This window comes from Nerophis ophidion, linkage group LG14 (genome assembly GCF_033978795.1).
Source record: "Nerophis ophidion isolate RoL-2023_Sa linkage group LG14, RoL_Noph_v1.0, whole genome shotgun sequence".
NCBI classification, from domain to species: domain Eukaryota; kingdom Metazoa; phylum Chordata; class Actinopteri; order Syngnathiformes; family Syngnathidae; genus Nerophis; species Nerophis ophidion.
This window is the reverse complement of record NC_084624.1, coordinates 37637079-37661966: the sequence shown is the minus strand read 5'-3', so window position 1 is coordinate 37661966 and position 24888 is coordinate 37637079. Positions and strand designations below refer to the sequence as shown.

The following is a 24888-nucleotide window of genomic DNA, read 5'->3' as shown; positions in this document are numbered from 1 at the left end:
TAAGTTCATAAACTGTGAAAAAAATACAATAATGCAATATTCAGTGTTGACAGCTAGATTTTTTGTGGACATGTTCCATAAATATTGATGTTAAAGATTTCTTTTTTTGTGGAGAAATGTTTAGAATTAGGTTCATGAATCCAGATGGATCTCTATTACAACCCCCAAAGAGGGCACTTTAAGTTGATGATTCCTACTATGTGTGGAAATATTTATTTATAATTGAATCACTTGTTTATTTTTCAACACTTTTTTAGTTATTTTTATATCTTTTTTTCTGAATAGTTCAAGAAAGACCACTACAAATGAGCAATATTTTGCTCTGTTATACAATTTAATAAATCAGAAACTGATGACATAGTGCTGCATTTTACTTCCTTATCTCTTTTTTTCAACCAAAAATGCTTTGCTCTGATTAGGGCGTACTTGAATTAAAAAAAATGTTCACGGGGGTACATCACTGAAAAAAGGTTGAGAGCCAAGTTATAGAACAGGGGTAGGGAACCTATGGCTCTAGAGCCAGATGTGGCTCTTTTGATGGCTACATCTGGCTCTCGGATAAATCTTAGCTGACATTGCTTAATTAACACGATAAGTAATCAATCAATCAATGTTTACTTATATAGCCCTAATGAATAATTCCACTGGTAGTCACGATGTTAAAAACAATGTTCAAAACATAAAACATTCTCTTGCATTTTAATCCATCCATCCATCCATTTTTTACCGCTTATTCCCTTTCGGGGTTGCGGGGGGCGCTGGCGCCTATCTCAGCTACAATCGGGCGGAAGGCGGGGTACACCCTGGACAAGTCGCAGGGCCAACACAGATAGACAGACAACATTCACACTCACATTCACACACTAGGGCCCATTTAGTGTTGCCAATCAACCTATCCCCAGGTGCATGTCTTTGGAAGTGGGAGGAAGCCGGAGTACCCAGAGGGAACCCACACATTTTAATCCATCCATCCGTTTTCTAAAGCACCTGTTCAAGAAAAAACAAAGGTATTAAAAATAATTACAGAGTCATTATACCCTAAAAATGTTGGTCTTACTTAAAAAATGCACGCATTTGTATTCAGTGTTAAAAAATATGGTATGGCTCTAACGGAAATACATTTTAAAATATTTGGCTTTCATGGCTCTCTCGGCCAAAAAGGTTCCCGACCCCTGGTATAGAAGATCATAACGAGCCTATGCTACATACTCCGGTACAGTAAGCGGCGGTATACACCGTCTATGTTACGGCCGCTTGCAACCCGCCAGAAAAAGAAAATAAGAAAAAATAGCACCAGGAGGCGCTGTTGAACCAACAAGATCGCAGCAGTCTGCTACCCGGCCTGTCGCCTTTACAGCACGGAAATATAAACCAACGGAAATAATTTGATCATTTCTGAGCTGAAACCTTCTAAACGTGAGTATAAGATGCACCATAATGATGGATAAATTGACGTGGAGGTTTTTGCCATTTGACGTTTGACACCAAAAGGTGGAACATAATGAGACGCACACGCTAGCTATGAAAAGGCTAACGTTAGCTCGATTACATGTGGTTTAAATGAATTGTACTTGTGAAATCGTAAATGGTGAAATACAAGTACAATGTTCAGTTCATTTATGCTTTACTAAGCGCTTTGTGCGTTGGCACAAACCCCGCGAAGGTCGTAAATGTGTTTATTTTGTTAGCACGGCCCCGCCGACCGAAGTAGAGTTTTAATAGTACCTCAATTTACGAGCACAATTCGTTCCACGACTGAGTTAAAAACTCGTATCTGAAATAAGCCAAGATGGCTGTTGTCTAGAACAGTGGTCCCCAACCTTTTTTTTTGTAGTTGCGGACCGGTCAACGCTTGAAAATTTGTCCCACGGACCGGGAGGGGGTTCATAAAGAACAACGGACTGTATCCCTGCAGACTGTATTGATCTATATTGATATATAATATATATATGGTGTTTTTCATGTTGATTTAATAATTTAAAAACAATTTTTTTAATTTATTTTTTTGATTTCTTCTGCGGCCTGGTACCTATCGGTCCGCGGCCCGGTGGTTGGGGACCACTGTCTAGAAGAACTATCCATCCATCCATTTTTTGCATTTATCTGAGTTCAAATGAGGCTTAAACCTTTCGGCAAAAAGCAGATACGAGCAAAAAAACAAATTATGCAATGCAATAGATCAGTGGTTCTCAGCCTTTTTTCAGTGATGTACCGCCTGTGAATTTTTTTTTAATTCAAGTACCCCGTAATCAGAGCAAAGCATTTTTGGTAGAAAAAAAGAGATAAAGAAGTAAACTACAGCACTACGTCATCAGTTTCTGATTGATTAAATCGTATAACAGTGCAAAAATATTGCTCATTTGTAGTGGTCTTTCTTTGAGCTATTTGGAAAAAATATACAAAAAAATAACTAAAAACTTGTTGAAAAATAAACAAGTGATTTGATTATAAATAAAGATTTCTACACATAGAAGTAATCATCAACTTAAAGTGCCCTCTTTGGGGGTTGTAATAGAGATCCATCTGGATTCATGAACTTAATTCTAAAAATTTCTTCACAAAAAAATAAATCTCTAACGTCAATATTAATGGAACATGTCCACAAAAAAATCCATCTGTCAACACTGAATATTGCATTGTTGTATTTTTTCCCACAGTTTATGAACTTAAATTCATATTTTGTTGAAGTATTATTCAATAAATATATTTATTAAGGATTTTTTAATTGTTGCTATTTTTAGAATATTTAAAAAAAAATCTCATGTACCTCTTGGCATACCTTCAAGTACCACCAGGGGTACTCGTACCCCCATTTGAGAACAGCTGGAATAGACCCCTATACTTTATAAAAAAAAAAGATTTGTTGAAGTTATATCAAGGATCATATGTCGGACTCGTTCCCAGACATGTCAAATTTTTGTGCTCCGAACGCCATTCTACACAACAAAACCGAAGGAAACTAGGAAACGCATGGAGGTCTACAACTTATTTGTATGTGGCTGGGTTAAGGAAATTAGTTAACACTATCCCGGATAAATATGCATTGTTTTTGCTTGGGTAAGCTTGCATTTATTGAATTAATTTCGCATGTACTAAGTTTGTTGCTGTTGCACGTGCCGTTTTCCCCCTGTCTTTATCAAAATATAGCTATAGATGCCAACATTGTGTAACAGATGCCAACATTTTGTAAAAGACTGCTAGTATCTCAAATTACCTTAGAGTATTGTACCTCTTTATTATAATAATGTCAAGAATAAACTCCTTATTCTAGCGTCAAGAGAAAAGAAGGGAAGAGAAGAGGTGGCCTCTTTTGTGCCATGGCGGACATCAAGAACTTCCTGTATGCTTGGTGCGGGAAGAATAAGTTAACCCCAAGCTATGACATCCGAGCTGCAGGCAACAAAAACAGATTCTTGTGTGAAGTATGCTCATCTTTTACACTATTGATTTTTACACAGACTATTGTTTTCATATGTTGTCTCTACTTGATAGTTGCATACTATTTCTTAATTGTGTACTTGATGTGTGTGTGGGTGTGCTGCAGGTGCGAGTGGATGGTTACAACTACACGGGCATGGGCAACTCCACCAACAAGAAGGACGCCCAGACCAACGCCGCGCGGGACTTTGTCAACTTCCTTGTCCGAGGTGGACAGATAAATGCGGCAGAGGTGCCAGCTCTAGGCGTGAGTCACGGCGGCTGTACCAAATGCGTCATACGAACATGCACGCGTCTCTACATGTCTGTGTCCAACAGGTGAGCGTGGTTGATCATGTGGGCGGTCCAGATGGCCAGCAGTATGAGGGAGGAAACAATGTCCCGTTGGGAAATCTGCCGTCCGGTGGTCCTCTGCCTCCTCACCTGGTAGTGAAAGCAGAACAAGGTAATGTACATATCTGGGCCGTCCGCTAGCTTTTGTAGGCGGGATCAGAAAGAAAACCAACTCACCATGTGACCTTTCAGAGTTTGAACAAGCAAGAGCTAACACTTGTGTCTTTGTAGATGCAGCCAGCCCTCCAGTCACACCTGGAAATATGTTTCCAGGTGGGACTGGACTGGGAAACTCTGGAGGAGGTGCTCAATGGGAGCGAGGTGCCAACTTGAAGGATTACTACGCCAAGCGAGATGAACAGGAAGCTCAGGCGGTAGGACGTTGCTCAAATTCTGCATGTACATTGAAGCAGCAGTTACAAATAACTTAACCCAGTTTTTGATTTCCTGCAGACTTTGGAGTCAGAAGAGGTGGACCTAAACGCTGGTCTCCATGGTAACTGGACACTGGAGAATGCCAAGGCCCGTCTGAACCAGTTCTTCCAGAAGGAGAAAACCAGCGCTGAGTATAAATACAGCCAAGTTGGGCCGGACCACAACAGGTCTGCACCATGACGCTCAGAACTAAGTCCAGAACAGTCGGGCAGCATTGAGCATATTACTGAACAAGGGAGGGAGTTGCTTCACAAACTAGCTGATGCTGTCTGTCTGGTTCTGGAGCGCTTTGACCACCCACTAGCTTCTGTGTGTTTTTCTGCTGGATTGCTATGAGGTCAAGGAGGTCCGAACGGTGCAAGTTCCGCTTTGACCTCGAGAGATGGACCAAGGCAGACAGAGAGTGTGCTGGGGGGGCGGCGCATCAGAACTCACACAGAAGGAAGACATGAGACAAGCTTTAGATGTGCTAAAGCAGTCTCATGGTTTGGCCCGTTTGCTTTGGAGTCTGCTTGTGAGTTTTGCTGTTGCTGTCCCCCGCAGACCACGAGGTATTTGGGCCACGCCCCCAAAACCCACATCACTCAGATGAACGCCAACTTTTTAAGGTCTGGCAGAAAAACACACAGAGGTTAGGTGAGTGAACCACCTGAGCTGAAGACAGCTAGTTGACATGTTGGCTAAAGCTCTGTCCGTCTGTCTGTCCAACTGTCCGTCTGTCTGTCTGTGTGTCTTTGTGCGACTCTGTATGTATGTGTTTGCTTGCCTATATATGTGTGTGTGTGTGTGTGTGTGTGTGTGTGTGTGTGTGTGTGTGTGTTTACAGGAGCTTCATCGCTGAGATGCAGCTTTTCGTCAAGCATCTGGGTCGACGTAAGACGTCACTCTAATGCGCACTATTCATGTTGCTATGTCAAGGTAACAAGTGTAGCCTGTAACTTCGCCCCCTGCAGGTGTGACCGCTCGAGAGCATGGCTCCAACAAGAAGCTGGCAGCCCAGTCATGTGCCCTGTCTCTGGTGCGCCAATTGTACCACCTGGGAGTGATTGAGGCCTATTCTGGAGTCACCAAGAAGAAAGAAGGAGAAACTGTAAGCCAACATAATGTAACCTTTGACCCCGAAGTGTACTTTATCTCACCTTTTTTGTTACTGTTTTACCAGCTGGATGTCTTTGACGTGGTTGTGACGCCCGACCTTCAGCTGCAGCTGAGTGGGGTCGTCCAGGAGCTCGGAGTCGAGATCCCGCCACCTGTGAGTCATCTAACCGGGCCCTCTTTCAGCAAGGATTGAAGTTACTAAACAAAAATTTCACCTACTGTTCAGCCTGCAAACCCAGGTACTCCGGTATCTCTGATTCCAATGAAGATGGCGACATTTGAGCCCTCTCAGCGGCAGAGCGCCGCCGGTGTGGTGCCGTGGTCGCCCCCGCAAGTCAACTGGAATCCGTGGACCAGCAACAACATCGATGACGGTCCTCTGGCCTTTGTGAGCACTTGTCTTTTATGTCTGGTTTAGGTTCAGGAGGCTCTGGGCTGGTGTTTATTTTTATTCTTCTAAGGACTGTTAGAGCATCCAAATTACACTGTAGAAATAAAATTAACTCCCCAAAACTGCAGACATGCAGAACCAGAGAAAAAAGATATGATACAAATGAATACTAAATCAAAGATTTGTCCAACCTTTTTTAGCCGTTAAAAATTGACATGTCATAGCCAATTATGCAAATTAAATAACATCATCTTGATAATGCCTCATCAATAGATCACTCCAGAGCAGATCAGCAAAGACCTTCATGACGAGCTGATGTATCAGCTGCAAAACGACGAAAATCTGCAGAAGGTCAGTGGACCTTCTTGGCTTTTTAACTTGCCTTCAGGACACGTGGATGACTCAAGTGTGTCGTGCAGATGTTGATGGATCGCGACCAGCTGCCTGTCAAACAGTTTGAAGATGAGATAATGGAAACCTTGGACAACAACTCAGTGGTGATCATCAGAGGAGCGACCGGCTGCGGCAAGACCACACAGGTCCCTCAGTACATCCTTGACCGCTTCATCAAGTCAGGCCGAGCTTCCGACTGCAACATCGTGGTCACCCAGGTAACGCCTGACTTTGCAGGCGAGCTGCTGGACAAGCAGTCACTCTTCTTTCCTGTCTTCTTCAGCCCAGACGCATCAGCGCTGTGTCCGTGGCTGAGCGTGTGGCTGTGGAGAGAGGAGAAGATCTGGGAAAGAGCTGTGGCTACAGCGTCCGCTTCGAGTCTATCCTCCCTCGGCCTCACGGCAGCATCCTCTTCTGCACCGTTGGTACGTTTGGAAGTGTGAGCTAAGGTTTGATGTTGCCGTCACGCTGCTTTTTTTTGTAGGTGTGCTCCTGCGGAAACTTGAAGCGGGAATCCGAGGCATCAGTCACGTGATTGTGGACGAAATCCACGAGAGAGACATCAACGTGAGCTTTTTTTCTCTACCAACTTTTACCTGGCTGACCATTGACACCTGTTTGTGTGTATTCTCACAGACTGACTTCCTGATGGTGGTCCTCAGAGATGTAGTTCAAGCTTTTCCAGACGTACGCATCCTCCTCATGTCTGCCACCATCGACACCAGTATGTTCCGAGAGTACTTTTTCAACTGTCCAATCATTGAGGTTTTTGGACGCACCTTCTCCGTCCAAGGTAACGTGGACGACGATAACGAGTGTGCGTTCCCCCCTTAAGACTCTGAAATCCTAACTATGACATTTTTCTGCTGCTTGCTGTGGTCCAGAATATTTCCTGGAGGATTGCATCCAGATGACCAACTTCATTCCCCCCCCGCCTGACCGCAAGAAGAAGGACAAAGATGAGGAAGGAGGAAAGGAGGACGACGTAAGTACACTCTGTCCGATTACGGTGAGCTTGTCACACTGATGCTGACGTGCTTGTGTGCAGACCAACTGTAACCAGATCTGTGGGCCTGACTACTCGCCGGAGACCAAGCGCTCGATGGCGCTGATGAATGAAAAGGAGATGTCCTTTGAGCTGGTCGAAGCACTTCTCAAGTACATCGAGACTTTGCAGGTGTCAGGCGCCGTGCTCATCTTCCTTCCTGGCTGGAACCTCATCCATGCCATGCAGCGGCACCTAGAATGCAATCCCCACTTTGGTATGCCACCGTGCGACAGTGCACACACATACAATCTGGACTGAAAGGTTTCTTGGTTTCCAGGGAGTAACCGGTACCGGATCCTCCCGCTTCACTCGCAGATCCCTCGAGAAGAACAGAGGCTGGTTTTTGATCCTGTCCCTGACAACATACGCAAGGTGAGTCTTGCTGTTGTCTGGTGCTGCCTCTCACGACTCATTTTGTAACCACTATTATTTCATCTAATTTTTCGGATAATCGACTAATTAAACGAAATCTGTTAAACATTTTGTTCTAATAACTGGCATGCATGGCAGGGTTAAAACTAAGACCTCAGGCCACTGCACATTTGGGGTTGCAGAGACTAGTCAACGAGTAGCGTTGCGTATTAAATAGGGATGTAACGGTTTAAAATCTCACTGTATGATATCACGGTATTAAGGCCAGAGTATATCATTGCGGTGTATGTCCCAAAAAAAAAAAAAGCTTGGTAAAAATGCCACTGTGTAAAATGAAGTGGCAGGAATGTTTAGGATAAACACACTTACTGTAATTGAACACAAAGTATAATGCTAAAGTGTTCTAATCAAATTTTGTATTACAAACAAGTATTTATAAGTGAAAATAATTGTGCAGGAATATCTACTGTTTCAAGTAAATATTAAAAATAATAAATTACCGTTGATGTCTTTAATGTATCAATGTAAATATCCAGTGTAACCAGGGTAAAACAATAATGTACAATTTAGTGTCTTTCAACTTTTACATTATGGGAAGCAGTGTCCTCTTCAGTCGTAATTTTTTTACATCAGTCTGGAAAATGTTGCCTCTCAGAAAAGTAAACTACTATTATAACTTTTAATAATGTAAATGCCTCATAAATTGATGTTTGACTTCTCTGGCTTCAAATATATTTCCTGTGTGACAGTTTATCAGGTGTCGACTTGTCCAGTCGTCCCTTCCACCCGAGTGCAACAGGAATAGGCTTCAGCCACCTCCTCGCGACATCGATAGACAAGCAGTACAAAAATAGATGGATGGATTGAGGATGTAGCAAACATGTGTTTCGGAAATACAAATAATATCAAGATAATACTTTGATGGGAAATAATAAACATTAGCAGTACATCAAACATGCCTTTTAACGAAGTGATCACTGCACACTCATGCATTCTTCGACTCTGCTCCCTTGAACTAAAGTGCGAGCTGCTTGTATTTCTTGTTTCGTAAACTCTTTGCACTCTTCCGCCTTTTGATTACCTCTCGAGGAACTTTGAATAAATGTTTATCCTTTTCGATATTTCAAAGATTTGTACAGCCGAAAACAACACAAGCATAGGGCATTTCTTCTTCGACAGAGGCTAAATAGCGGCTAGAACACAGTGGTAAACAAAGCTAACTTGACCACCAGGCCTATTTAATGAGCAGGACGAGAGCCGGACGTGACGTCAGTAAAATCCAAGCAAATAGGCTGAGAAAAAAATGCTCAGTTGATTGTTTATTATGATGAACACAAACTGTAAACAATGATGAACACAAAGTGGAAACAAGCTCAGTCTGGTCTTTTAACATTTTAACATTTCTTTTTACATGCAAAGTTGCAGTGCCATGTACAAAATTAGTGAAAGCAACCACTAGAAACATATTTTATAAAAGGTAGTGAAACAATAATATAATATAAAAATAAACACCAAAATATATACTGCTCTCTATTGCTTGAATTTACATGACATGTCCTGCTCATTAATTATGTGTGGCGGTCAAGCTAGCTCTGTTCTCAATAACTACTAGGTGCATTTTAGCATTTCTCGGGAAAAAATGTCAGTCTTTGCGTAATTTTCGGCTGTATGGACTGTTCAAATCGCAAAAAAAATGTAATAATAAATGTTTCTTCAAAGTTCCTCGAAAGGTAATCAAGGAGGGCGTAAGAGTGCAAGAATTTAGGAAACGACTATGACAAAAGTGGCTCTCAAACAGAGCACTCCAGTTCCAGGGAGCAGAATCGAAGAATGTCTGAGTTTGTAGTAAGCACTTTTTTAAAGATTTTTTTGGTGTAGGGCTGTCAAGTGATTATTTTTAAATCAAATTAATCACACTTTTGAACTATTATTAATCACAGTTAATTTGCTTGCATGAAAAAAATGCTTGGCAACACAAAAAATTGGCCCTAGTGTGTGAATGTGAGTGTGAATGTTGTCTGTCTATCTGTGTTGGCCCTGCGATGAGGTGGCGACTTGTCCAGGGTGTACCCCGCCTTCCGCCCGATTGTAGCTGAGATAGGCACCAGCGGCCCCCACGACCCCAAAGGGAATAAGCGGGAGAAAATGGATGGATGGAAAAAAATGCTTAATAAATACCCCCATATTTGGATACAAATGCATTTTGGTAGTTAGAATGTCATACAGGAAAGTTGTTTTACTGAACTGCTGAAAATAATTAGCTCCGTTTTATCTAAAGTTCAGTCAGTGTTTGTTTTGAATGGCGCAGAGCACAACGCTCTGTCATCACACTGGCATGTGACATTATCACTGCCTGTGCACAGCGCATTGCCTTCACTCTAATTAATCTTCATTCATTTATGGTAAAGCGATAAAAATATGTGTATTAATCACATGCGTTAACGTTGATGGGCCTAATTTTTAATATACTTTACTTTTACTCATTTAGTATTTCCCAGGTGTCGGGTTTTTTATTCGTCGCAGTTTCTTTCTTCGTAAGATGCAAAGTTAAATCTTGAAATGTAACCTTACCCGAGCAAAAATTATGCATACTTATCCGGGAGAGTCTATGTGACCCACACAAAGTTGTAGGCCTCCATGTTTTTTTAAGCTTTCACAATAAAAGCTTAGCCATTAGAATAGAAAATGTGACAATTAAAACACTATAAGTAAAGCATAACACAAAACATACAAAATAGTGGGTTTTCTAAAAGTGTCTATTTTCAGCTATTATATATATAAAAATGTTTTGGGTAATAATGATGTTTGCAATTTCATGTATTCCGACATGTCATTACATCCCTAATCTCGATGTGGCAATGCTGCTATGCGTGGTAATAAATATAAAAATCACTTGTAACAATGTAAACATATTCCATTTATGTCATGTATATTACCTTTTTAGAACAAAAGTGCACACTACTGTCTCTTCAAGAGAAGGCATCTTGTTTTTTTACAGCAGGGCTTGAAGGAAAATGTAAGTGTTGTGAAATAAAACTACTTTCTAATTTATGTCGGAACTTTTACCACATCCGTAAAGTACACCAGTAATCCAAGGCAGGAGAAAAGACTAAATCAATTTAACCAGCATTGTGCGCACACGACACGCATATTGGTGAGGTGGTGAATTACAGCCATTTGAGAAGGGAGACCAAAACTAAATATGTTGTCTACGGTAAAACGACAAAAGATTCCAGTCGGCTGATTTTCACGCCTGATTACATTGACCAATCGCTGCAGCACTACTGTTGACATGGAAACAACATAACCTCTGACAATCCATGGCGATCTTGTCACTGCAGGTGATCTTGTCTACCAACATCGCAGAGACCAGCATCACCATCAATGATGTGGTCTACGTCATCGACTCCTGCAAGTATGTTTTGTCACAGTCTGACGCTCGCCCTGTTCTCATGGCGTGTGTTCTTATGGCGTGCTCGCTCTGTAGACAGAAAGTGAAGCTGTTCACATCGCACAACAACATGACCAACTACGCCACAGACTGGGCCTCTAAGACCAACCTGGAGCAGAGGAAAGGTCGTGCGGGCAGAGTTCGAGCCGGGTTCTGCTTCCACCTCTGCAGTCAAGCACGATTTGACCGGTCTGACACCCACTCCCACACACACACACACACACACACACACACCTTGTAGAACCTCATTTACTGACCCCATGTGTGCGTGTGTACAGACTGGACACTCACATGACTCCTGAGATTTTTCGGACGCCGCTACATGAAGTGTCTTTGAGTATCAAGCTGTTGAGGCTTGGCGCCATCGGACACTTCCTTTCTAAAGCCATCGAGCCGCCACCACTGGACGCGGTCATTGAGGCAGAACACACTCTTAGAGGTGTCATACACACACACAGACCGGTGATGTGACAGAATCGGCCCAATTACAACCACATTGTTTTCTCACAGAACTGGACGCGCTGGACTCGAACGACGAACTCACTCCGCTTGGCCGCATCCTGGCCCGGCTGCCCATTGAGCCTCGTCTTGGGAAGATGATAATCATGGGCTGCATTTTCCAGTCAGTATATTTCTCTTTCTTTTGGCCAGCTGCTGACTTTGCCATGTGGGCCTAAATGTGCGCGTTGCCCTGTAGTGTCGGCGACGCCATGTGCACCATCTCAGCCGCTTCCTGCTTCCCGGAACCCTTCATCAGCGAAGGAAAGCGTTTGGGCTTCGTCCACAGGAACTTTGCAGGCACCCGCTTCTCGGACCACGTGGCACTGTTGTCTGTTTTTCAAGCGTGGGACGACGTCAGGTGGGTGTGATCTGGCCAACGATCGCGTTTTAAGAGCACTTTGTTTACCTTTCTTTTGTTGTGATTTTAGGATAAACGGCGAGGATGCCGAGAGTCGTTTCTGTGAACACAAACGTCTCAACATGGCCACCCTGAGGATGACCTGGGAAGCAAAAGTCCAGCTGAAGGACATCTTGGTCAACTCTGGATTTCCTGAAGGTACTTGGAAGGCGGCGCCTGTCTTGTATGCGTGACACCGCAATGTCTTCAATGTAACATTCTTGCCCCCTCAGGGAGTCTGATGACCCAGATGTTCAACACTGTTGGACCAGACAACAATTTGGACCTGGTGGTGTCCCTGCTGACATACGGCGCCTATCCTAATGTTTGCTTCCACAAGGAAAAGAGGAAGATCCTGACCACCGAAGGCCGCAACGCCCTCATCCACAAGTCATCTGTCAACTGCCCTTTTAGTAACCATGACATGACCTACCCGTCGCCATTCTTTGTCTTCAGCGAGAAGGTAAAGCCTTGAATCATTAGGCATTGCATTGTTGACCGCCATCATCACCAGGCTAATCATGTTAGCTGTTACCTTAGTATTAAAACATATTCACCAGGAAATTGCTGAGTTTTACGTCACGCCCGGCTCATTGAATATGCGCGGTGGTCAAGCCAGCATCTGTTCTCCATAGGTCGCTGTTTAGCTTTTCCCGAAGAAAAATGATTGATTGCGTTGTTTTCAGCTTTGTGAATCGTTCAAATTGCAAATAAGATAAACGTTTCTTCAGAGTTCCTCGAGAGATAGTCAAGAAGCGCGGAGAACTGCAAAATTTTACGAAACGACTGATTGATTGATACTTTTATTAGTAGATTGCACAGTTCAGTACATATTCCGTACAATTGACCACTAAATGGTAACACCGGAATAAGTTTTTCAACTTGTTTAAGTCGGGGTCCACGTTAATCAATTCATGGTGACAACAAGAAAAGTAGCACGCGCTGCAGTCTTAAGATTAAAGAAATGCACAAGTTTGCAGTGATAATTTTGTTCAAGGTTTGTTTGATATACTTTTCCAACAGTTATTTGATATTATTTGTGTTTCTTCAAAGATATTTTTGCTACAAGTGTTTCATAACGCACAACCTTCATGATTCTCCCAAGTTTTCATCTGTTTTGTCGTGTAAAATTGTGTCAGGGGCCAATTTGTCTGTGGTTACTTGCGAAAGGATTGAACAGAATGCTCTGTGGACTATTTGGGGTAGCACCTCAGTCATCTACCCATAGCAAATCCAAAAATAATTTTGTTGCATTTACTACTTTATTGGCTAAAAGACTCAGTGTTACGTTGAAAGGCAATAGCGCCTCCTTGCCACACAGGCTGGATTACAGATGTTCTGTATTTTCTCAAATCGAAGAAGATTAGGCTGACATTGAATGGTTGTTCTGCAAAGTTTCAAGAACTGTGGGGTGCCTTTTGGAGATTTGTAGGAGAAACTGATGTCCAAATTCACCCTGATTGAATCACAATTGAAATGTGGGTGTTTTATGAGTCGTTTTTGTACTTGTGCGTTACTATGTCTGTGTAAGGTCATTCAGGAATGCAGTTGTCTGTGGTTTTATGTTGACATCTGTATGTAGTTTCTTACTTAATTTTTTATTTTAGTTTTTTTTACGTGGGAGGAATTAGCATTTGATGTCTGAAAAACAAATGTTTAAAGTAAAAGAATGACGTCTGGAGCATCAGATAGTTTGACATGTTTGGGAACGCGACCGACGGATAATCATTGATATCACGAAAAAAAAAAAAAAATTATGGCGCAACATGTTTTAGGCTTCACGGTGGAAGAGGGGTTAGTGCGTCTGCCTCACAATACGAAGGTCTTGCAGTCCTGGGTTCAAATCCAGGCTCGGGATCTTTCTGTGTGGAGTTTGCATGTTCTCCCCGTGAATGCGTGGGTTCCCTCCGGGTACTCCGGCTTCCTCCAAAGACATGCACCTGGGGATAGGTTGATTGGCAACACTAAATTGGCCCTAGTGTGTGAATGTGAGTGTGAATGTTGTCTGTCTATCTGTGTTGGCCCTGCGATGAGATGGCGACTTGTCCAGGGTGTACCCCGCCTTCCGCCCGATTGTAGCTGAGATAGGCGCCAGCGCCCCCCGCGACCCTGAAAGGGAATAAACGGTAGAAATGGATGGGATGGATGGATGGTTTTTTTAGATAAAGTAAAGGATCTAATACATTGCATAGTTCGATTTTTTTGCAAGGAAGATCTAAACCACTTGCGTACTCAGTTTGCGTGCTGCACAACATATATTTTGGCTTGGTTTGACCACAACTGTTTTTACTTCTGGAAAGAAGTCATGTGTTGGAATACAGGCAATAGCCATAGTGTTAGCATCGGGTTTGAACTCTTTTGTTTGGCATGTTTCTCGCAGATTCGGACACGAGCGATCTCAGCCAAAGGGATGACGCTCGTCAGCCCTCTGCAGCTGTTGCTGTTTGCCTGCAAGAAGGTCACTTCCGACGGCGATGTGGTGGAGCTGGATGACTGGTGAGAACCCACTCGACCAAACGCCAGAGCTGACAAGTTGTGGGTCACGTGACATTGCTGTGTGCAGGATCAAGCTGAGAATCCCTCATGAGTCGGCGGGCCACATCCTGGCTCTAAGGGCTGCGTTGGAGGCTCTGGTGGTGGAAGTGACCAAAGATCCCGACTACATCTCTCAGTTGGATCAGACCAACCAGCGCCTGCTCAACCTCATCCGACACATCTCCAAACCCAGCGCCGCCGGAATCAACTTAGTAGCCGGAAACCAGAGGTGAGCATGGCGTTATAACCACACTAGTCCATTTATTTAACCATCGCAACGCTGTCATCTAACAGTAGTCTCTCTGTGCAGGATGGGGGATGGCCCTCGTCCGCCCAAAATGGGCCGTTTCGATGGAGGAGGGGGAAGAGGCTATCAGGGAGGTGGCGGCTACAGAGGGGGTGGCGGGGGTGGTGGCTACAGAGGGGGTGGTGGCTACAGAGGGGGTGGCGGCTACAGAGGGGGTGGTGGCTACAGAGGAGGTGGCGGTGGCTATGGAGGCGGCGGTAATTATGGCGGAGGAGGTGGTTACAGGGGAGGTGGTTATGGAGGGGGTGGGTACGGCGGCGGTAGGGGTGGTCCTCGCGGAGGCTACTGAGGTTATTAAGATGGCAAATGTTTGGTTTTTGATCAATAAAACTTTTAACTTCACACTTGAAACTGTTTTATTTACTCAGCACACTTGTCTGGATGGGTTCAGTCAATCAGAGTCCAGCTCTGCGTCACTCATCCTTCCTCTTCTTTACTTGACTCAGCCCCTCTTTGATGCGTCCCACTGCATTCTGATCTCCAGCTTGCTGCGCCAGACGCAAAGCCTCCCCGTAGAACCGGACGGCCTCGTCCAGTTGACCTGAAGACGCAAAGTTAGCTACAGGACCCTAAAAGTGTCAGCGAGTGACCTCTGACCTGTGTGCAGCAGGATGCCGGCCATGTTCCCTACAAGAACATGTAGCTCCGAGTGTTCTGAAGACCGACCCAGATCCACCGCCTGCCGGATCAGCGCTAGGGCATCGTCATGGCGACCCTGCATATCCAAGATGGTGGCAAGGTCGCTCATCAGGACCAAGGTCTAGCGGGGGACACAGACTCGGTCTCAAGAGTCCGGCTTACACGCTCATTCCTCTGTAGGACTCACCTGGGGGTGGGACTCCCCCTGCTCCTGGCGGCAGATGCTCAGAGCCTTTTCGTAGTCGGCGACGGCCTGCTTAAAGTGCAGTGTGGACGCTCGGTACCGAGCACGCGAGTCCAAACACAGACCGAGCAGCAGGCGGGTGTCCTTCCTTAGTACTTCCTGCTCGTCTTCACACATTCCATCAATTTTCGTTACCATCACCAACAAACTCGTCTCACCTGTCCGATCAGCTTCTGGCGTCTCCTGAAGCCGCTGCACCTTCACCTCCAGAGTGTCCAAACAGAAAGTGAAGCCATGCTCCGCAAGCTCCGCCCTCACACGCACAAAAACGCGGCGTAAAGCTGTGATAGTTACATAAGCCAGTGGTTCTCAACCTTTTTTCAGTGATGTACCCCCTGTCAACATTTTTTTAATTTAAGTACCCCTTAATCAGAGCAAAGCATTTTTGGTTGGAGAAAAAGAGATAAAGAAGTAAAATACAGCACTATGTCATCAGTTTCTGATTTATTAAATTGTATAACAGTGTAAAATATTGCTCATTTTTAAAGATCTTTCTTGAACTATTTGAAAAAAAAACAATAACTAAAAACTTGTTGAAAAATAAACAAGTGATTCAATTATAAAGATTTCTACAAATAGAGGTAATCATCAACTTAAAGTGCCCTCTTTGGGGATTGTAATAGAGATCCATCTGGATTCATGAACCTAATTCTAAACATTTCTCCACAAAAAAAGAAATCTTTAACATCAATATTTATGGAACATGTCCACAAAAAATCTAGCTGTCAACACTGAATATTGCATTATGGTATTTTTTTCCACAGTTTATGAACTTACATTCATATTTTGTTGAAGTATTATTCAATAAATATATTTATAAAGGATTTTTAAATTGTTGCTATTTTTAGAATATTTTTTAAAAAACCTCACATACCCCTTGTCATACCTTCAAGTACCCCTTGGGGTACGCGTACCCCCATTTGAGAACCACTGACGTAAGCAACGTGCGGTCTTACTTGTTCTGCTCGGCGTACATGGCGGCGAGTTTGAGGGACATCTCAATGAAGGCGTTGTCGTCCTGGAAAAGGAAAGCCGGTGAGCGTGTGCAGATGCGACGGTGGAGGTGAGACCGACCTGCGGCATCCCGCCTGCCAGCATGAAGCTCATGGTTGCCTTAAAGAGTTTCTCAGCCTGCGAGAAGCAAGAGTCAGGATGCCGTCGCCGTGCGGCAATGTGGCGTGCGAATGGTACTCACGTGGTCCATCTGGCCTTGGATGTAAGCCAAGTTGGCCATCTAAGTAAACAGTGACAATTAAGTCAAAGGGTGCACATCAGCTGAGCAGGTGCGAGACTACCTGGCTGTAGGCGTACACTATGGCCTGGTGATTGTTCGACTGGTGAGCCAGGGCGACTGCAGAATGGAGGAATCTAGACGCTGCCTCCAGCTGACCCCGTAAGATGCTGAGCTGCAGGGGTGGTCACATGACACATGTAGGTCACGTGAGGGCGTCCTTAAAGGCCTACTGAAACCCACTACTACCGACCACGCAGTCTGATAGTTTATACATCAATGATGAAATATTGACATTGCAACACATGCCAATACGGCATTTTTAGTTTACTAAATTGCAATTTTAAATTTGCCGCGATGTATCCTGTTGAAAACGTCGCAGAATGATGACGCGTGCGTGTGACATCACCAGTTGTAGCGGACATATTCTTCCAGCCCGATCCAAGCTATAAGTAGTCTGCTTTAATCGCATAATTACACAGTATTCTGGACATCTGTGTTGCTGAATCTTTTGCAATTTGTTCAATTAATAATGGAGAAGTCAAAGAAGAACGATGTAGGTGGGAAGCGGTGTATTGCAGCTACCTTTAGCAACACAAACACAGCCTGTGTTTCCTTGTTTACATTCCTGAAGGTGAAGCTTTACTATGGAACAGAGCGGTCAAGCGAACATGGTTCGACCACATGTCAACCGGCAGGTTTCGGTGAGAAAATTGTACTAATAAATGGGCTCTTACCGTAGACATGAGCGGAGCTTGCGTCCTCCTGCAGCTGCAGACTATTACCTCCTCCCACCGGCGACACTGGCGGTCACCACACCCGTGGCAACACCCCTTCGACTTTCAGGTACCATATAATCTCACAAAAAATCTAGTAACCCAATAAGCAGATAAGAGATTTTCCAGAATTATCCTAGTAAATGTGTCTAATAACATCTGAATTGCTCCTATTGCCCTCGCCTTTTTTTTTCTTTCTTTCTAGTCCTTCAGTCTCACTTTCCTCATCCACGAATCTTTCATCCTCGCTCAAATTAATGGCGAAATCGTCGCTTTCTCGGTCCGAATCGCTCTCGCTGCTGGTGGCCATGATTGTAAACGATGTGAGGAGCTCCTCAACCGGTGACGTCACGCGTACATCGTCTGCTACTTCCGGTACAGGCAAAGCTTTTTTATGAGCGACCAAAAGTTGCAAACTTTATCGTGGATGTTCTCTACTAAATCCTTTCAGCAAAAATATGGCGATATCGCGGAATGATCAAGTATGACACATAGAATGGACCTGCTATCCCCGTTTAAATAAGAACATCTCATTTCAGTAGGCCTTTAAGGCACACAGTGTGAGGAGCAGTACCTTGGCCTTCTTCAGCAGCAGAATCATCTCGTCTTCTTTCCCTTGAGCGTCTTCATCCGAGGCCAACAAGAAGGAAAACGCTGGGGAGCAAGTGTGCCATTAAATCGAATCGTATTTTGTACCATGAATTGATTAACGTGAACCCCGACTTAAAAAACTTATTTTGGTGTTACCATTTAGTGGTCAATTGTACGGAATATGTACTGAACTTTGCAATCTACTAATAAAATGTTCAATCAATCAATCAATCGTCGATGGGGTCTGCTGTGACGTCACGCACCTGCCGCCGCCCACACGCAGCTCCTTCCTCCCCACGCCTCCTTCGCCCAACAGCCAAGGTGCTTTCTGGTTAACTGCCGAGGCGTCGCAGTACTGCTCGTCTGGAGCCCGACAACCCTAAAGGTCCCCAATTATATTTTTGTGTTGTTTGTCGCCTTTTCAAATAAGTCTCACCTGGGCAGCTGGGTGGACAAAAGCCTGCTGGCACGCAGGGAAACACCGCGTACACACGACACCGCCATCTTTGTTATTGACGTTGGAGCGGAAGTGATGTTTAATGTTCACCCCTGACAATTTGCTCCATTTTTCTTCTTTTTACAAAAATGGGTTTGGTGTCATTTTACTTTATTTTTATTAGTGATTTTACCATGAATTGATTAACGTGGACCCCGACTTAAACAAGTTGAAAAACGTATTCGGGTGTTACCATTTAGTGGTCAATTGTACGGAATATGTAGTGAACTGTGCAATCTAATAATACAAAGTTTCAATTAATCAATCTAAAGTACGTCTACCAATGAATGTAATTTGTTTAGTCATTTGACCTTTTAGGTTGGTGTATTTTTATTAGTAATTATTACCATTTAATTTTATCCCAAAATGTATTTACGAGTCATTTTTAGTTTACTCCGTTTTTCATATAACTTTTGATGTATTTTATTAACTATGTGTACTATTTGTGTATATCGTTCTCATTTTAATTAATATATTTTATATGCCTAAGCCATTTAATTTAATAATGCATTTCACTGTTTAGTTTTTACCTATTACTGTATTAGTGAGTCCACACATCCATCCATCCAATTCCTACTGCTTGTTCCCTCTGGGGTCGCTGGTGCCTATCTCAGCTACAATCTGGCAGAAGGCAGGTACACCCTGGACAAGACGCCGTCTCATCGCAGGGCCAACACAGATAGACAACATTCACATTCACACACTAGGGCCAATTTAGTGTTGCCAATCCACCTATCCCCTGCAGGTGCATGTATTAGTGATTCTTCCTAATGAACAGAGGTGGGTAGAGTAGCCAGAAATTGTACTGTTACTTTTAGAGATTTATTACTCAAGTAAAAGTAATGAGTAGTCACCCAAATATTTACTTGAGTAAAAGTAAAAAGTATGTTGTGAAAAAACTACTCAAGTACTGAGTAACTGATGAATAACCTGTTCGTTTAATGATTCCAGCAACAAATAATGCACAAAAACATAAAAATAGCAATGAGCAAATTCAGAGCCAGGAATATCTCTTAAGCAACTAAAAAAATATTATATATTAAATAATAATACATTAAAATAAAAAAAAATCAAGGCAAATTGAGCCACAATAACTTAACAGCACCATAGGCTCAGTAGGCATTGATGGATTGATTGAAACTTGTATTAGTAGATTGCAGTATAGTACATATTCTGTACAATTGACCACTAAATGGTAACACCCCAATAAGTTTTTCAACGTTTTTCAATTACTTAATAAATGACCAAGTCGAGGTGATCTACCTCATATATACATATACATACACACATATCATATATATATATATATATACATACCTTTATATATACAGTATATATCCATCCATCCATCCATCATCTTCCGCTTATCCGAGGTCGGGTCGCGGGGGCAACAGCCTAAGCAGGGAAACCCAGACTTCCCTCTCCCCAGCCACTTCGTCTAGCTCTTCCCGGGGGATCCCGAGGCGTTCCCAGGCCAGCCGGGAGACATAGTCTTCCCAACGTGTCCTGGGTCTTCCCCGTGGCCTCCTACCGGTTGGACGTGCCCTAAACACCTCCCTAGGGAGGCGTTCGGGTGGCATCCTGACCAGATGCCCGAACCACCTCATCTGGCTCCTCTCGATGTGAAGGAGCAGCGGCTTTACTTTGAGTTCCTCCCGGATGGCAGAGCTTCTCACCCTATCTCTAAGGGAGAGCCCCGCCACACGGCGGAGGAAACTCATTTCGGCCGCTTGTACCCGTGATCTTATCCTTTCGGTCATGACCCAAAGCTCATGACCATAGGTGAGGATGGGAACGTAGATCGACCGGTAAATTGAGAGCTTTGCCTTCCGGCTCAGCTCCTTCTTCACCACAACGGACCGGTACAACGTCCACATTACTGAAGACGCCGCACCGATCCGCCTGTCGATCTCACGATCCACTCTTCCCTCACTCGTGAACAAGACTCCTAGGTACTTGAACTCCTCCACTTGTGGCAGGGTCTCCTCCCCAACCCGGAGATGGCACTCCACCCTTTTCCGGGCGAGAACCATGGACTCGGACTTGGAGGTGCTGATTCTCATTCTGGTATCTTCACACTCGGCTGCGAACCGATCCAGCGAGAGCTGAAGATCCCGGTCAGATGAAGCCATCAGGACCACATCATCTGCAAAAAGCAGAGACCTAATCCTGCGGTTACCAAACCGGAACCCCTCAACGCCTTGACTGCGCCTAGAAATTCTGTCCATAAAAGTTATGAACAGAATCGGTGACAAAGGACAGCCTTGGCGGAGTCCAACCCTCACTGGAAATGTGTTCGACTTACTGCCGGCAATGCGGACCAAGCTCTGGCACTGATCGTACAGGGAACGGACCGCCACAATAAGACAGTCCGATACCCCATACTCTCTGAGCACTCCCCACAGGACTTCCCGAGGGACACGGTCGAATGCCTTCTCCAAGTCCACAAAGCACATGTAGACTGGTTGGGCAAACTCTCATGCACCCTCAAGAACCCTGCCGAGAGTATAGAGCTGGTCCACAGTTCCACGACCAGGACGAAAACCACACTGTTCCTCCTGAATCCGAGGTTCGACTATCCGACGTAGCCTCCTCTCCAGTACACCTGAATAAACCTTACCGGGAAGGCTGAGGAGTGTGATCCCACGATAGTTGGAACACACCCTCCGGTCCCCCTTCTTAAAGAGAGGAACCACCACCCCGGTCTGCCAATCCAGAGGTACCGCCCCCGATGTCCACGCGATGCTGCAAAGTCTTGTCAACCAAGACAGCCCCACAGCATCCAGAGCCTTAAGGAACTCCGGGCGGATCTCGTCCACCCATACAGTATATAATTTATATTTATTTATTTTGCGGTTTTTGTTGACATGTTAAAGGTGTTTTAATGAATATACATGCATGTTTAACATATACATTCCTATCTTTAATGAAGACAAGAATATAAGTTGGTGTATTACCTGATTCTGATGACTTGTATTGATTGGAATCATACAGTAGTGCTGATAACGTCCCGGTTTTCAAATGGAGGAGAATAAAAGTTCTTACTTCCTGTCTAATACCACATGAAAGTCGTTGGTTTTTGGCATCTTATAGAGATAGATAGATAGTACTTTATTTATTCCGTCAGGAGAGTTCCTTCAGGAAAATTACAATTTTCAGCAATTTTCTTATTTGTCCAGCTTCCATATTCGTTTTTATACACTTTACAAGAAATACATTGACGGCAAACTCCGTAGTTTGCTATTTTGTTTGCGCTGGCTTTCGGAGACTCTTATTTTGTTAGCGCAGGCGCGATGGAGCGGCACTTTTATTGTGAAGACAGGAACTGTGCGATCAGTCTTTAGGCTTTTGACGGGAAGTACGGTTGAAATAAAAAGTGTCTTTTTTCCTTTGCACTTTTGATTGATTGAAACTTTTATTAGTAGATTGCACAGTACAGTACATATTCCGTACAGTTGACCACTAAATGGTAACACCCCAATAAGTTTTTCAACATGTCGGGCTCTGCGTGTGACGGTCACGTGACCACATGGCTCTGTTTGATTGGTCCAACGTCACCAGTGACTGCATGTGATTGGTGAAACGCAAGCATGCGTAGTTCCTACTTTGAATGCGTGTCTGACAAAATCAAAACAAACAAAGCGTGCATTAAGAGATCGATAAAAAAAAAAAAGTAGCGATTAGCGACCTGATTGCAGATAAATTGAGCGGAGTAAAAGTAGCGTTCCTTCTCTATAAATATACTCAAGTAAAAGTAAAAGTATGTTGCATAAAAACTACTCTTAGAAGTACAATTCATCCCAAAAGTTACTCAAGTAGATGTAACGGAGTAAATGTAGCGCGGTACTACCCACCTCTGCTAATGAATTATATTTTCTACTAGTAATTTTACCTATCATTTATTTTGTTTTATTATGCAAGTCATGTAATGTGCTGAAAATAATTTGTAAAACGATTGTTGACAACTGCGATGAGATGGTGACTTGTCCGGGGTGTACCACGCCTTCTGCCCGATTGTAGCTGAGATAGGCAGGAGCGCCCCCCGCGACCCCAAATAGGGAACAAGTGGTAGAAAATGAATGGATTGTTGACAAGAAGCAGCTCTTACATTTCAGCATTCAGCAAAGCTTAAACTGCTGAAAATAATAAAAGGGAACATTAAAATAACATCCTGGATCCGAATAAGTAAAATAATATTTTCTCCTTTACATAAATGAATGTTGATAAAAATCAATGGAAAGCAAATGTATTATTTGATTAACGTGGAACTCGACTTAAACAAGATGAAAAACTTATTTTGGTGTTACCATTTAGTGGTCAATTGTACGGAATATGTAGTCTACTAATAAAAGTTTCAATCAATCAAAATTTACCCATAGGGTCTGGATTTGGAGTCACACTCAAAGTTAAAGTGGAAAAACACTACAGACTGATCCAACTTTGTTGCAATGTCCTTAGAACAAGTCAAAATTAAGTTTAGTAGTGTGAGTGTGGCCTCCACTTGCCTGTATGACCTCCCTACAAAACCTGGGCATGCGCTTCTTGAGGCGGCCGATGGTTTCCTGAGGAATCCTCTCCAAAACCTGGACTAAAGAATCCGGCAAATTCCTGGACAGTCTTCGGTGCAATGTGGCGTTGGTATGAGCCTAGGTCAAAAACACATCTTGCTTGCCGATATATTGACCTACAAATTACTGATATACGATATTCCGTTTTTGGGAAAACCAAATTTACCACTGAAGTGATGATTATACATAATGAAAAGTACACACTTTCAAACGCAATTAGCTATTTATTGTATATTTCACATTGAATAAAAAAAAATATATACATCTAAGTTAAATAAAAGCAAAAAAAAAAAGGTTCTCAGCTATGCTAAACAGTCTCACATATGCACATGTATTTTTTTTTTTTTTGCCAACTTGGTCATCAAAGGGTATCGTCTTTGATTGTCAAGCCTCCACATTAAAAGGGATCAAAATGTGCATCTAAGGTATCTTCTTGGAGGAGCTTGGTCTGCTATGCATAAATCTGAACATGCTTTGAAACTGCAGCCCGTGACCGACCAGTAATTTGGTGAGCTCTTCTGTTCTGTAGGTCATTTGGCCTCTTTTGGGGGGTACATGAGGTACATTCTCATTTCCTTCAGCAAAGAAAGCTGTGCTGCAGCGCTCACCACTGCTGCCTTATTGACTATTTTGGCTCTTTTAATTTCAGCTCTTGGACAAGCAGAGGTTATACATCATCCAGTGCCTTTCTTGACATTTTGCATCCCAGACAATGGCTTTTCTCAGGAGGTCTTGGATTGCAGGTGAGCTAAATTTTCAGTCAATACCCGCCACATTTTTTATTTCACATTGGCTGTCAGTGCAGTGTCGTCCGGTCCTGGAGAGAAAAGGTACCCTTGAATCAATTCCAGTACAGGCTTAACGGAAGACACCTTGGCATATTTTTCTACGGAGAAGACTCTGAAGTCAGTTTACCATGAATTGATTAACATGGACCCAGACTTAAAACAAGTTGAAAAACGTATTCGGGTGTTACAATTTAGTGGTCAATTGTACAAATATGTACTGTACAATCTACTAATGGTCTCAATCAGCTACTGGCTTCAATGTTGTGTCGATGGACTGTCTCCAACACAGAAACATTCTGCCAGGTTGGGGTGAAGTGGCCAGGTTTTCTGTCCTCAATTAGGATTTGTTTCACAGCTGGGAGCTGCTTCAGCTCCCTTTTTTTCCTATATGGTAAATATATTTGTTATTCTTCATTTAGCTGGTGTACATCAGTGTTATTCAAAAATGTTTATATATATATATATCTTAATAAGGATATAGTTTTGACATCTTCTGGAGAACTGGTGACCGTGACTGACATTTGAGTTGAGCAAAAATGTGGGCAATTTTTTCTGCAATTTCCATTTCTGACCAAAAAAAAAAAATGTCAACTGCAGAGGTCATGGATTTTCAGGATATTAAAGTTACTATTTATATTAGATACAAGTACTTAACAAATCTGGAGGTCAACTGCGCTCTGACTTCACAAGATACGACTCTTCAATACAAACGTTAGGTCTGTCCTGCTCTATGGCAAGTTACTAAAAGCTCCAACAACAAATTAGTCGTTTGTCAATAGATGCCTCAGAAACCTGCTCCAGATCAGATGGCCAGAAGTTATTACAAATAATGACCTGTGGGCTAGAACCCATTAGA

At 43.3% G+C, this 24888-nt stretch overlaps 3 protein-coding genes across 12 annotated transcripts in view; 2 read left to right on the top strand and 1 right to left on the bottom strand.

The window, feature by feature from the left end:
• The first annotated feature begins 1260 nt into the window (after nucleotides 1–1260).
• dhx9 (DEAH (Asp-Glu-Ala-His) box helicase 9) lies at nucleotides 1261–15833 on the top strand. Of its 3 annotated transcripts, XM_061920606.1 has the most exons (28): nucleotides 1261–1416; nucleotides 3272–3422; nucleotides 3545–3685; nucleotides 3757–3883; nucleotides 4003–4145; nucleotides 4225–4373; nucleotides 5033–5079; nucleotides 5160–5296; nucleotides 5369–5458; nucleotides 5531–5692; nucleotides 5969–6046; nucleotides 6115–6306; nucleotides 6372–6513; nucleotides 6573–6655; nucleotides 6725–6881; nucleotides 6973–7073; nucleotides 7137–7350; nucleotides 7414–7508; nucleotides 10850–10923; nucleotides 10996–11148; nucleotides 11238–11398; nucleotides 11470–11581; nucleotides 11657–11818; nucleotides 11889–12016; nucleotides 12091–12320; nucleotides 14238–14353; nucleotides 14421–14621; nucleotides 14703–15833. In XM_061920606.1, the coding sequence occupies exons 2-28, from the start codon at nucleotides 3318–3320 to the stop codon at nucleotides 14986–14988; spliced, it is 3786 nt and encodes a 1261-aa protein (XP_061776590.1). In that variant the 5' UTR covers nucleotides 1261–1416; nucleotides 3272–3317; the 3' UTR covers nucleotides 14989–15833. The 3 variants fall into 3 exon arrangements, with proteins under 3 accessions (XP_061776590.1, XP_061776591.1, XP_061776592.1); XM_061920607.1 differs by lacking the exon at nucleotides 3272–3422 and having other exon boundaries at nucleotides 1290–1416; XM_061920608.1 differs by lacking the exons at nucleotides 1261–1416; nucleotides 3272–3422; nucleotides 3545–3685; ... (1 more) ...; nucleotides 4003–4145; nucleotides 4225–4373 and adding an exon at nucleotides 4381–4842.
• Nucleotides 15038–18700, bottom strand: ttc19 (tetratricopeptide repeat domain 19). Of its 3 annotated transcripts, XM_061920620.1 has the most exons (11): nucleotides 18617–18700; nucleotides 18444–18559; nucleotides 18164–18243; nucleotides 16878–16988; nucleotides 16778–16816; nucleotides 16657–16713; nucleotides 16539–16600; nucleotides 15741–15835; nucleotides 15526–15689; nucleotides 15297–15459; nucleotides 15038–15240 (listed from the first exon to the last, which is right to left on the bottom strand). In XM_061920620.1, the coding sequence occupies exons 1-11, from the start codon at nucleotides 18682–18684 to the stop codon at nucleotides 15113–15115; spliced, it is 1083 nt and encodes a 360-aa protein (XP_061776604.1). In that variant the 5' UTR covers nucleotides 18685–18700; the 3' UTR covers nucleotides 15038–15112. The 3 variants fall into 3 exon arrangements, with proteins under 3 accessions (XP_061776604.1, XP_061776602.1, XP_061776603.1); XM_061920618.1 differs by having other exon boundaries at nucleotides 15526–15835; XM_061920619.1 differs by having other exon boundaries at nucleotides 15297–15414; nucleotides 15526–15835.
• LOC133568590 (dynein axonemal heavy chain 17-like) overlaps nucleotides 18463–24888 on the top strand; it is a 21875-nt gene continuing 15449 nt past the window's right edge. For all 6 annotated transcript variants that reach the window (XR_009809632.1, XM_061920612.1, XM_061920613.1 and 3 more), the window contains exons 1-2: nucleotides 18463–18565; nucleotides 23894–23987. The gene's annotated coding sequence lies outside the window, so the exon portion shown is untranslated. The remainder of the gene's footprint in view (nucleotides 18566–23893; nucleotides 23988–24888) is intronic.